The sequence below is a fragment of the Rhea pennata genome, chromosome 5 (genome assembly GCF_028389875.1).
Source record: "Rhea pennata isolate bPtePen1 chromosome 5, bPtePen1.pri, whole genome shotgun sequence".
NCBI lineage: Eukaryota > Metazoa > Chordata > Aves > Rheiformes > Rheidae > Rhea > Rhea pennata.
Genome location: NC_084667.1, coordinates 31,829,896 through 31,843,480, shown reverse-complemented (window position 1 = coordinate 31,843,480; position 13,585 = coordinate 31,829,896). Strand labels below are relative to the sequence as shown.

General features: G+C 36.0%; 1 protein-coding gene across 11 annotated transcripts in view; it reads right to left on the bottom strand.

Moving 5' to 3' along the window:
• Nucleotides 1-1,656: 1,656 nt before the first annotated feature.
• PPFIBP2 (PPFIA binding protein 2) overlaps nt 1,657-13,585 on the bottom strand; it is a 90,200-nt gene continuing 78,271 nt past the window's right edge. For 7 of the 11 annotated variants that reach the window (XM_062576099.1, XM_062576090.1, XM_062576091.1 and 4 more), the window contains 11 exons: nt 12,659-12,797; nt 11,903-12,031; nt 11,239-11,389; nt 10,952-11,063; nt 10,163-10,251; nt 9,129-9,251; nt 8,306-8,431; nt 7,372-7,560; nt 6,789-6,968; nt 5,096-5,161; nt 1,657-4,373 (listed from right to left, as the gene is read on the bottom strand). In XM_062576099.1, coding sequence (XP_062432083.1) covers nt 4,302-4,373; nt 5,096-5,161; nt 6,789-6,968; nt 7,372-7,560; nt 8,306-8,431; nt 9,129-9,251; nt 10,163-10,251; nt 10,952-11,063; nt 11,239-11,389; nt 11,903-12,031; nt 12,659-12,797 — 1,376 coding nt within the window. In that variant the 3' untranslated portion in view covers nt 1,657-4,301. Of the gene's footprint in view, nt 4,374-5,087; nt 6,969-7,371; nt 7,561-8,305; nt 8,432-9,128; nt 9,252-10,162; nt 10,252-10,951; nt 11,064-11,238; nt 11,390-11,902; nt 12,032-12,658; nt 12,798-13,585 lie in introns of those variants that run through there. The other 4 variants (XR_009958444.1, XM_062576094.1, XM_062576096.1 and 1 more) reach the window with 4 other exon arrangements.

The window sequence follows — 13,585 nt, the reverse complement described above, 5'->3', positions numbered from 1 at the left end:
ATATATTTTTCATCAGTTCTTTGAACTGAAAACTTCTATCAAAATATGTCAGCTCACCACTGGATCTCTTTTCCAGGTTTTTACAAATGCATTGAATGGCACAGGCTTCAATATCTGTCCCTCTACAACTTCCCCTGGATGACCTCTTTCCACTGTGAAAGCTAATTTGTTCTTCATGTTTATTCCTCCCTGCAGACTAATTTCTGTTAAGTCTGATTCTTTTTTCACAGAAGGAGCATCGTGTGTTCTGAAAGCCTGCATATAGACCATTATCAACCAGATCATTGTTACCTCATTCTTGTTATTTTCAAATGGGACCACCAGGTTTGAGCTTGGTGAGCAATATAATTTTTATCTTTGTTTATATTGATGCGGTGTAACTAACTGTACTGATTCTTCAGCTATTTGTGAATACAATACACAAACTTAAGAATAAGATTCTGACTGTACAAAGAAAGATTCAGATTAATAGTGTAATTTCTTTGTTTCAGATTGGAAGTACAGTTCAGGCTTCATCACTGCGGACATGACTAGAACCCACCTCCCTTCCCCTGGCAAGAAGACACTCATTCTGATGTGTGGGCCACCACCTATGATTCAGTTCGCATGTCAGCCCAACCTGGACAAACTAGGCTATCCCAACAGCAGCACATTTGCTTGTTAACAAACACTGATGTCAAGTGCTACCCTTTTCGTAAGTAAGTACGTACTGCATATTTTCAACTTGAACAATGGGTATGTAACAGTGCATTTTTTTCCCATTTCAATTTTTGTTTTAGCTGCATAATTACTTTCAATTGTTTTAGTACTAAGAAATTCAGAAATAATCTTAAATTCTGTGCGAGAATTTAGACTAACTTTGTAAGTTAGTATGAAATGTTACATCTCTAATTAACTCTGACCTACCTATCCAATTATACTTAAAAGTTCTCACAAAGATGAAACCATTGGTTGTTAATTGGGTATGGAATTTTGGACAGTGGGGTTGTCCCTGGCCTAGGATTACAGGACTGTGCTCTACAGATAATTCTTTACTGCATCCCTGCGAAAGTGAGATCAAAGAGGAGTCTTTTTTAAAAATGTTATTTTGTAGTCTTTTACCTGGGACTAGGCAAGAAGTTTTAGTATATCACTGAGAAGTGCCTGAACAGAATTTATGTAATGGGCAAATTGCTTTAGTAGTATAATGGAAATGTTCTTTAGTGTGAAATTTATTTAGGAGGACTATATAACTTCATGCTGTCTTTAACAGCACGTTAGAACAACAGACTGTTGTCTTAGCTAAACAGTCATTGCTGACTACCTGTGGAAGGTCTGGGCTGCATTTACAGACATAAATATACAGTGATGTTGCATCATTTGAATGTTTTTCTTTCTTTACAAAGGTAGTGGTTGCTCTTTTGACAGTTTCAGAAATTTCCTTTGCTTTAGAGAACACAGTGCTTCTTCCTTCCTATTGTCAGTTATGGCAAGTAAGTCAAACTAGTTTCTCATCTCAGTGTTTTCACCATATAGCATTTGATTTTTTTTCCACCTTCAGTACCTGCAGTACAGCACATCCATACTCAGGGATTATTTTATACTACATTTGCTTTAAGGTCTGAAAAAAATCCCTGTGACAGGAAGCTTATTTCTTCAGATGCTAAGGCACACATTTACTAAATATTTTTATTCATCTGAAGCAAAGCCAACAGAATTTACTAGCTAAAGTTTGGCATATAGTTTGGTACTTCATCAGTTACATTTGTAGTAAAAATACAAAGAATACAAAGAAAAGGGATTCACTTCTGTTTAGGTTCAGATCCATTCTGTCCCCAATAAGATACCAGTCATTCATACTTGTGTTAGCATCATTACACAGTCAGCCAAGAGAGGGAGGAACATCCAGAATTTATTCTTAACAGTTAAAAAATTAAACTTTTTTATCTTACATTATGCTAATTAAGATTTCTTACTATATATAAGGAGGAGCAAATCAAAAATTGTGTAGATTGAATATTCACAGCCAAGTTAATACAATGATACAGTGAGTTACAAATACTAGATCAAAACTGCTGGAGTATCCCAGTGATATGAAGGCTGTCCCAGTCAGAGCAGCTTATTCTATTTATTATACTTCAAATAAGTAAGTCAGTCTGCTGATAAATTAACCTGATTGATAGATTATTTTAAATGCCTACAGTATGTGATCTAGTAACTAGTGTTGATTGCATTAATGGACTAGAAATGTAATTGACTGGTATGTTTAGTACCATTTAGTAGATGTTTTTAGTCAGCTGATGCATGGAGACTGATTTCTGATTCCTTTGGATTTTCAATTATTACTTCATCTTAGTGACTGAAAAATAAGCGTTAATTCTAACTCTTTGGACAACAAAAATGACAAAAAAGATCATGTGTTTAACTTTTAAAATCTGATTTTATAGTGCAAGATCTGTTGTGAAAGGTTTGTACAGTGAGGGATAGGTATCTTTAAGAAGACCTGTTGATAGCTCTCAAAGAGCCCTTGCTGCATACTCTGAACAGTACCTGAGATTTCCCATTTATTGGAAAGGGTTGTGGTTAGTAGTCTACATGTCCTCAGGCTATTTTAATATGTAAATTGACTACCTGCAGCCAGAAAGGGAAGTGTAATGCAAAGCAGCTATATACATACTTACTCTTTGCTTTACCGTCAGATTTCTTTTCTGGCTTTTCGCTACTTACTAAGATACGTTGTTGGTACCTTATTAATACACTTGACAGGCGCATGTCAAACAAGGCCATGAGTGATTGATGCCATAAAGGAATTACTTTCACCCTTGAAAATTATTAAGTTGCAGGCTATATTTTCTTCTGTTACAAAACTGCAGCGCGGCCTACCTCCGTAGAAAAGCAGCAGATCTATTTTGCAGGTGTTTTTAAAAGAAATCACCTTTTGTTTCCCTAAGGTAGTAGCCTGATGTTCCCTAGTCACATTTTACACATCACAGCACAATAGTATTTGTTTCCTATTGCTAAATAAAGCATGTACTCTATGAAAACCTACCTGTAGCTGGAGTGAAAAAGAGAACTGAAAGTTTAACTAATATTGCTTACAAAAACATCCCCAATTCTCATGCAAAAGTTGCAGAATGTTTCTACTGCTATCTCCAGTCTTGAAGGCTGTTTGTAGTCATGTTTAATTAGTAATAACTACAGAAAAACAGCAGGTTAATTATCATCCCTGTCTTCCTGTGAACTAGTGCCATGTTTCCTACTAGCCAGATGTTAGGCTCAGAGTACTTTCTCAACTGCTCAGAAGGCTCATACGAGCATCCTGATACTGGTACGTGTGCCTTAGTACAAGCCATCTTAGACAAAATGTTAAAGAACAGAAAGAACCTATTCAGTTGTTCTGGTTAAAGAAGGAACTGTTATCAGTTAAATAACTGATCATACTACACATTCTGTTGCGCTTACTCCACAGGAGAGCAGTTACCACCATTCCGATGTTTTAAATGCAGACTATGTCCGCTGAGTGTTGCAGTTGCTCCTTGATCACAAACATGTTGGTACACATTTAACAATCGCACAATTAAAAAATTCAAAGAGATAGTTCTGAGGTCCATCAGTTTTCCAGGTAGTCCTAAAGTTAACATTACATTTCCTGTTGCATTTGTTCAGTACCTTTTACCTTTAGAGTTGGGTAACAATCCATGAACACGATTGCCATCCTCTTCCTTATAAAATCAAGGGCTTGATGAATATTCTGTATGCTATACTCAGACAACAAGAGGGCAGGGCGTGTGCCAGTAATGAAAGGGATGCAAAATTAAAATCCTTCTACAGGAAAGAGTCTCTGTCCAGACTGCAGTAACAGTTTGGTAAACCATTACAGCTGCACTCCCTAGCACCTGTCTGAATTTCTAAAGGTAGCTGTGATGATTGCCTGCAGGATACAATAGAGTATTAATGATTCCTGCGTTGAACGTTTATTATAAAAATACCGAATTATAAAAGACCTTTCATGTAACAGTACATAAACATACCATGTAAAAGACGATGGAATAAAAAGGTAGAATGTTTTGCCAGTCTTGGCTTTCCAGACTCTGCATAGGAAACAATTTTGCACCACTTTTCTTTCCTAACACCTATTTCATATTACATAGTAGGGAAAACTGTGTGGAGGAGAGTTACCTGTAAAGAGTTGCTACATTAGCCATATTAGATGTCTCATTGGCAGAAAAGAGCTAAACTTTTCTGCACCACAGCATCAAGCTTCTCCGGGCCACTCCTCTGGACAGGCATGAGGTATTAGTGGTGTTGGTCGTGTTGAAATATCATCTCCAGTCTTCAAAGGTAGGTGTTAAAAATCTGTTGTCATTCAGCATTTCATCTTGGCTTAACATACTCTGAGAAAACACAAAAGGATGTGAACCAGTAAGAATAGTCAGCTAAGAGGCCTATGGTTTGCTAAAGAAATCCAACTGTAATGAGAGCTGATTCACAACAGAGGGGGTTAGAGCCACATAAAATTAAAAGGAATCTCTTGAATGCAGCCTAAAATCACGAAACTATTAACTTCAGCAAATCTCAGTGTGTGTGACATGTGACTCAACTATGTTATATAATTGTTCATTATACCTTTCAGTGAATTATTATTATTATTCTTTTAAATCAGCTGCTATTGAGTTAGGAATCAATGTAGTGATTTCTTTTTTCATGGTATTTTAACTCATACAAATCATCATCAAGTCTATACCTCTTTGCAAGACTCTGCTTTGACTGGGGCATGAATCAGTTGTTACTTACAGAAATGTTTGAAAAATTATTATCAGTAATAGCCATGTTTGCATTTAATTATAAGCATTAAGGTGGATAAATATCTGTTGCTGAGTCTAAGAAACAAGTAGAGTTCACAAAGACTTAAAATAAGGCTACATTAATCATACTTTTCTGCAATTTAGAAGTGAAAACTTTTTTGGACTGTGACAATGCAGCTATAATGAGGTATGCAACAAGAGTGCTGACCCATTTACTCTTTCTTAAGCACCACCAATAACAATCAAATCTCACTGAAACATTCTAGCAGAATACATTTGTGACATTAAAACAAGAGTGGATTGGTACATACCGTAAGATTGTTTATGCCTTGAGAAAGAGCCCCTATTTGCATTACTGTTCCTTCTGAATGTTCCATCTGTAAAAGTATTCAGCAACTAGATCAAATCAGACGTGCAATTTTATTCACTCTACATGCGTGTTCAAGGAGGTATCTCTGACTTTGAAATGCACAGAAATCAGAGATTTTTCAAGTACTACAATTTCATTTGTAAAGTTACACATTAACAAAAATACCTTCATGCTGTGAAGTAGGTGAAAATGCATTTATGATGGGCAGAGTGAATCCTGATTTGGACAGACCTATTTTGTGAAACTAGAGATGTAATTCACGCAAGAAAATAAATAGCTTAACTGATATTATCATTGAAGAGTAGTATTTTCCAGAAGATGAAAAACTTACTTACTTCAGATACTTTTGATAGTCTTCCCCTACATAGACAGACAATTTTAAGTCCTTCGTGACACAGTCCTACCAATCCTTACATTAAAGAAAGAGCATCAGTTCTAGGGCATCATGGTTTCACTGCATCATCACATGCTTAGAAATCTTGCTTAATTGAAAGACTATTGTCATAATGAAAAATACAATATTTTTCTAAAACTTGTGCAACTGCATGTAACAAGCAATAGGCTCAAAGTTAACACACTCACGTACGCTGCTAAGCTGTGTAACTGGACATCCATACTAAATTAAAGTATGTATGTCTGTTCAAAACCATCAGGATTTGGTACTCAAAAACAGCACTTTATTTTACTAACATGATGTACATTGAAAAAGACAGTGGGTTAGATAATGAAAATGCAATGTTAGATGCAGTATACCATGCAAATGAAAAGATGACCTTCACAGTTAGTCTTTTCAATTTTGTGACCATTCTTCATTAGATTTAAAATGTCATATCTCACTTACGGTCGCCGGAGATATGAGAGTTTACCCAAGCTGCCTCCAATTCTTGTGTGTTAACAAAGTTCACACAAGCCTCTAGGGGTTCCATTTTTCAGGGTTTACATCCCTTTACACAAAATTTTGCAGCAAATTTGAATGAAGCTTCATAGGTTTTAGTCTTCATTATTTATCTGTATGATGTCTAGACACACTTTCACTACTGGATAACAAAACTGAATTATTCAGTTATTGGTTTATTCATATTTTTCATTACTGATGCATTGTTTTTATATATACTGTTTAAGCATAATTTCCCACTGTACTTAATGAAAGAATTCAGTTGGACACATTAATGTCTGTTGAAAATATACAGTCCAGATCTATTTTAATATATAACTTGATACTTCTGTACAAATCAGTCTGAATAAATTTATTACGTTAAAACCACCCATAAAGATATATATATATATAAAAAAAAGTTGTCATACTCATAGATTAGGAAAACAGGAAGCACAAAAGTCTTGTGTTTACTGCAGCCTCCACTTTAAGTATCAAAATACATTGATCTTCATAGTGTAAAGGTGTTATAGTCCTGAAAAAGGGCTTGAAGATGGATGAGTTTATGCTTATGTTGATTTAAAAAAAATTACCCTGACCTCCTCAGTATAGAACTCTTTTCAAGTGTCCATACCCAGTACTTTCTCAATGAGTTCATGCGGATGTAGCAGATATGCTAGGTGCTAGCGCTAGGTTATTTGCAAGCTTTGGAATGCATGGAGAGGATGAGATGAGAATGGCATCAGTCTGTTTGTCCCACCTGATCCAGTTTATCCAGTTCCCTATCAGTGAATGGACTAAGTCCTTTGTATCCACCATAGTTCTTTTGAGTACCATTGGTAGCACCTGAATTTGTATCCATAGGACAAATGTAATCTGTTGATTCATCAAATTTCTTTTTTCTTAAGTTTCCAAAATGTGAAAATCCAAGTTTCTTTGGCTAAAATGGAAGACAAACAAGTCTTTAAAACAAGAAGAGTTGTTAGGCTGAGTTAGGCTGTTCTTTACACATTCAATTTCATCTCCTTTTTGATTTACTGCTATACTTTAGTTAAAGTAAGTAGATTCTGTACTAAACATTTAATTGTTTTCAAATTGGAAGTTGCAGTTAATTTTAAATTCATTTAGATGAAGTTTCTGTCTAAGAAAAGACAGAAGAGATTGTATGCTTATTTCAAAAGCAGATTTAAACAGATACAAATTGAATGTTTTGATATTTAGAACTAAGGGAAGTTTAAAATCTCTCTCAGAACTGACCTTTCCCCTCCCATGTTTGTCCCTTATTTTCTTTATAAGAGAGGGAAGAGTAGAGAAAAAAATCCATTTTAGAAAGCAGAATATACCCGAACTTTGGCAGTGGTGGTTAGAGGTGTGTATGCTGTTGACTCCACTATTTCTCTCTTTTCTTGTTGTGCCTCTGGTCCAATTAATACATTAAAATTGGTGGTTAGATGGCGTCGTAGTAGGGTCTTTTGAGGTGGAATGTTCAGCAGCATTGCCAGCGTGTCTCCATTGAACCGAGGTTCAAGAATCTATTAAAAAAGGTCAAAAGATTTATTTTTTATATGCTTAAATAGTCACAATGGTAAACCATTACAGTGCTTATGAGAGAAATTTCTCTTATAACTCCCTAGTGATAGCAAGGATTGGAAAGAGAAATGCATGAAAATAAACACCGCCTTTCCAACTATTTGAACAAAACTGTTTTCAGAATTTTCTGCTATACTTTTACTGTTGTATTACTGTGAGAATATAAACTTAATCTCAGAACAATTTTTTCTATTTAATTTTTGCAAAAAATCCAAGGCACTAGAATCACAGTATTTTAGAACTCTGACTTAACATGCAGTATGCGTAGTTTAGTATTGAATCCAAACAAATTCTCATTCCTGATTGCTGGCGAGACTGCTGCAGATTCAAGACAATTATTTACTGTGGCAAGCTGTTGGCTCAGAATTCTGTTCAAACCATTTAAACAAACTCTTATTGATAAAGTATCACTAAGTAATTTTCCCATAGTACAACTTTTTAAAAGCATATTCCTGTTATTATTAAACACTTGTACACTGCTCATCTTTGACTATAAAAAAAAACGTTCCATCAGTTTCTTTTTTATATGCATGGATCAGATCCAGAGACTCTTAAGTCCTGATCATGCTGTCAGATTGCAAATGTCTGTATTTGTTTCTTCCTGCTTGACCCACACAAGATAAATTTTGTAGTACAGTCTGTCAGGTTTAAATACACATGCAGTAAAACGTTTAAAAGAATTCTCACAATGAGGCCACCATGCACTCCGCTTCCTCGAAGATTTGGTGCATATTCTGCCAGATCTACTGATCTGAGCCATTCCATCACTCTGTGATTCGACCACTGAACTACTTCAGAAGGTGAAACGTTATTCTGTTAAGGTAACCAGAAAAAATGATGACAGTATAGCCTGCTCTGTCAGTGCATATTCTCATTATCTGTCCTCAGTTCAGATATAAATGCACAGTTATTTTCCTTCCCTAATTAGCAATATTTCTCCAATTCTCAAGTATTGATTTTGTTCAAAGCCACTCTCAAACATCCTCTGATGAGACAGTAGGCATATTCTAGTATGGATGAAACCTGTCATTCTGCATCAAATAGTAGAACATGGTCACTATAGATGCAGGTGGAGAAAAAGCATTTTGAAATCAGCATCATTATCAAGTCATTTAATATGAAGACTAAGAATAAGCTATGCTGACCAAGTAAGACAAAAATCTTTCATTCTGACAATTTAATTAGACAAGCCAAAGAAAAAGCATTCCAAATTATTCTCTTAATATTTGAACAAACTAGAAATTATTTGTTCAACTTCAAGAAAAGGGGAATGCATGAGGTTCAAACAATAAGAGACTCAAGCACTTACTTATAACTGGAATAGATTTGTTATCAGTGAGTGTGCTGTATATGTCAGAGATGGAAAGTGATGTACCTATTGCTTTTGAGGCTATATATAATAATACTCTAATCACTGGGATATTATATATGCTATTAATTTTCTGTCCCCTTTGGCTGGAATGGAATAATTGGTGCTTGTTTAAATTAAATTACTTAAATATTCTTTTACCTCATCAGCTGGTCTCCTGCGTAGACAGTGGGGGTTAAAACTGTTGACATGCAGCACATGAATGGCACATTTAATACTCAGATGATGCAACTGACTGGTTACTTTCAGAAAGAGAAGGTCATTCTGTAAAAGAAGAGGCACAGAATTTACACTAAAGCCAGTATTCTTGCCCCAATAAATAAGATTTTTAGCTTGCTATGTAGTTTTATATAAACCACACTAACTACAGTTTGAGCTGTTTTTTTTAAAAAAAATCACACCATAGTAAGTCTTGGATAAAACCTGAAGCAGACTTAGAGCTTTCTCAGTAAGAATTAAAAAAAAAAAAAAAAAAAAAGGAGAGGAGGAGAAGAGAGGAGTGTCATAGGTACAAAACAGTCCAGATATTTTCTAACTATCTGGCTAAGAACCTGATGCAGGTAGGCCCACTGCAGCTGCAATGTGTATCTAAAACAGTACAGTGAGGATCATGCTTCATAGCAAAGGCTCCTCAAGTAGTATAGAAAAGGCTGTACTTTTGATACCAGCTAAACAATTCATTGTTTTCATAGCAGAGGAGCAGAATTAAATATTTAATTATCCAAACCTGGGCAGAGAAACTGTGTAATAATAAACAATAGCTGTATGTATGGTTTGCTGCCAATTTGGTCAGAGCTTTACAGGTTAATGATTTTGCTCCTCATCTTTGGCTTCCTGTATTATCTTGCTAACTGATTGAGAAGAACAAAATTCTCCAGAAGCTGAATGTAAACAAGGTCATTTTATCTTTAATTTTAGTGCATTGTATGATAGTGGAAGAAAGTATATTGGTTTTTTGTTTGTTTTTCAGAAGCCAGCTATGATACTGTCTTATTAGTTATTTTTTCTTTGTAATAGTAATCATGCATTAAACAACATGAATGAACTACTAATGCCACCATTTTTGGATTGCAAAAAATTCCTTAACCGCTCACATTCAAAGGAAAATTCTCCAATTCATGCACATTGTAAAGTTCAGAGTCTGGCTAAACTGAGGTAAAAGCATTTTAGCCTACCACAGTTAAGTACTGCAACATTCTCCCATCAACTCTGGACTCATGGAACTGGTCTTTGTACTGAGGTAAACCAATATCATCAAGCCATCCTGTGGATAGAAGAACAGGGTGAAAAACAACCCAGACCAGTGAGAATGTAGCCCTTCACGTGTGGACAGGCATCCTCTGAGGCATTTGGGAAGCTCACTCCACCTCTTCTTTCTAAAGGACAGACTCTTAGTGGAAGCCTAAAAGCAATTCCCACCAAACCAGCTTTGCCCATAATAGCCCCAGGGTATTTTAAATAGTGTGTATGACTGGATGCGTGGATTCTACAGCATAATTTAGCTCCTGTTATTCCTCCACACCCCTGTTTACACTCATTCTCCTTCAAGTTGGGCTGCATAAGCTCTGTGTTCAAGGGGTTACCAGTCCTCTTTTTAAGAGCATTAAATTTCAACAATGGTAAAATTTTCCACAGAGTGAGGACTTGCATTATATTTTATTTCAAGTAACCCCACAGTTAGTTACACTGTGCAACTTCCAGGGGAACTACTAAGGGCAACTCTACCGTTCAGTTTTCAGGAAAGCATTCAAGAAACATGCGTACCACAGAAGGCATCAAAATATTAATGCTATGTGCTAAAGTATTCTACCCAATACTGTGTTTCAGTTGATATTCTATAGTGTATGTAGGTAAAAAAGGTAAACCCTGTATTCACCTACTCTGAGAACCACTTGTCTGATCTGAAAATACTTAAAAGTAGAAAAACCCTTCCTAAACAATTCCAAAATTCTTCAAACACTTACGTGTCACCCAGATATGATCCAGTTGTGCGGACTTCTCATCTTGTTTTGCGTTTATTGATTTAATTGCCAAAACTAATTTCTTCCTGTGCAGTGGATGCTTTATTCCCATTTCCTATAACAGTAACAAATAGTTAGCCTTGCCTATAGCTCTTTTCACCTTATCAGACATCTACAAAAACTGATGCCACAGATTTCAGAAAAGGTAGAATTGCTATTTGTTTGAAGGGGTTTGGTTGTACAGAATCAACATCTATGGTTACTTGCAAGAAACAATTGCCAATTATTACCTTTTCCATGTCCTGAGGTGTTGCGGTTAGCAGTGTATGGCCTGAACTCACCCACTGCCGTGCAAAAATGACATACTGACCAAGACCAAAGTCCTCAAGCCAGTTACAAACTCTTTCAGTGCTCCACTGAGCAAATGGGGCATTGTAGTCACTGAAAAGCACAAAAAGTGTTTGAAACTCAGAAGGAGAAAATTGTGGTTATTCTCAGAAACATAATCATGTCCAGGGACAGTACTACAATGTGCCTTGCAGTGTGCTTTTGCTCTGTGCAGTAACAAAGGTCCACAACCATTCTCCACAACCACAGTATACGCTGTGGTAATAGTGCCCTGTTAGTTTGACTATTCAGATTTTCTTCTCATGAACAGATACTCCCACAGGAGAGAACAATGAGATAAATTTTTTTGCTACAAATGGTCTTAACAAGGTGAAATTGTGACATGCTAACAAACAGCTAGTAATACTGCCTGCAGTTGAAGGAGTGGAGATAGGGGATCTATTTAGAAAATGTTTCTGCCAGAGAAATTCTTTCCAGTTATAGTGAAATTCCATGTGCAATGAACTAGGTTGGACAAAATGTATTTCACAACAGGAGGATATTGCTGTTCAGCATATTTAACAATACTATGTAATACACAGTGCAAGGAAAAGAATGAATCATTACCTTTTCTGTCCTTTTGTTTCCTTTGATCTGGACAAGCGAGGTCCAGCTGTTGCACGGAGACCTCCTCTTCGAAACTCTGCCAAACCCAGATCGTCTGCAGGAAAGTTACCTGACTGAGTTCTTCTAATTCTTTAAAGACAAGAGTGCCAAAACATAAATATTAGCTTTCAACAGGGAACACTTTTTGTTTCATAGGGAAATTATAATAACAACTAAAAGCTTTAGTAATCTTCCTGTAAGCCCCACACAACTAACTCAAATAGTAGCCCAAGAAGTTGTAGGAAAACACTGTCTAGACCTAACTCTAGGGAAAAGATGAGCTCTGTAAAGCAGCTGTGACCCTTCAACCCAAGTAATCCACATTGAAGGGCACGCTTGCGTGGTGTCCTGAAGGAGATAAACTGAACACAGTAAAAAAAAAAAAAAAAAAAAAAAAAAAAAAAAAAACACCACTCAGTCCACATACTTCTTGTTTCTTCTTTTTCCCTCACTTTTTAAATCAGTGACTTCTATAATGAACCACTTGCTATGATTTATTTTTTCATAACTAACAAAACTGTTGGCATTAGATTAAGAAAGTAAGTAAAGAATTTCAATTTTTCCAACAGCATGCCTCTGCTGGCACTACTGTTCATTTCTCTACTTTTCCTGAATTTTCTTGCTTCAGACTGCAAAGAACTGGATTCATTTATTCAAAGCATTAAAATGCTTTGATGAGGAACTAAGTATATATACACACATACACATATATCTTACTTTCCCCAGATTTTCTTGATTCCTTTTGGATTCTTCCTGTTTTCTGGAGACAACGGAGACTGGGGACCTGAATCCGTGCCCGAAGAAAGAGGTGAAAGGTCGTCCGAGACTACTGTACTATCCACAGTCTCTGTTTCTCCTGGGTTAAAAGCAGTAATATAGTCATGCTTTATACTAATTGACAAAGTACAGAGTCATTAAGTTATCTGGGAAGCTAATATTTTAATACAAAACGTAGCAAAAAAGTAAAGATGGTAGCTTTTAAAGTGTCCTTGTATAAAAACATAACAGCCTGCCCAGAGGGTGAAAAAATAATAGCTGTACAGCTGATATAAAGAAGACAATAAAATGTTGGGTAAAATAGTATTGTTTTTTTCCAAACATTTATATTTAAATGCATTATTTTAACTAATTGAAGGTACCTTTGTACCTAAAGAGAAAAGAGCAAAATCTGCTGTGACACAATTGCATTCCCATCAGCTTTTATTGAGCGGAACTATGCTTTGTCTCCAAAAAGAACCAAGTGCCATGTCAATACCACCACTTTGCACACATTCTCATTAAAAATTTAATTCTACTGTCATCAGGTATCAGCAAGCACGTGGCCCAGCCAAGTCGCCCACACGTCAGGCCTGGGAGAACTGTGCGAAAGTCTGTCACAGAGGCCTGGAATCAGCATCACTTCAGCCAGGTTTATACTAGCTCTGTGTTCACTCTGCTTCCTCCTATCAGGAGGACTTCGGGCCTGGCCACGTATTCATTATAACAGGTTCTCTCATTTCCTCTGCTTCTAGCTGCTACTGTTACAACAGTGGATAAGTAAATTTGCATAAAAACATTTACTTTAAAATCTTTACATTGCAGGTGATCCATTGATAGCATTTAATATTTTACAGTAATTTATAGTGACAATTTATTTCCATTGGA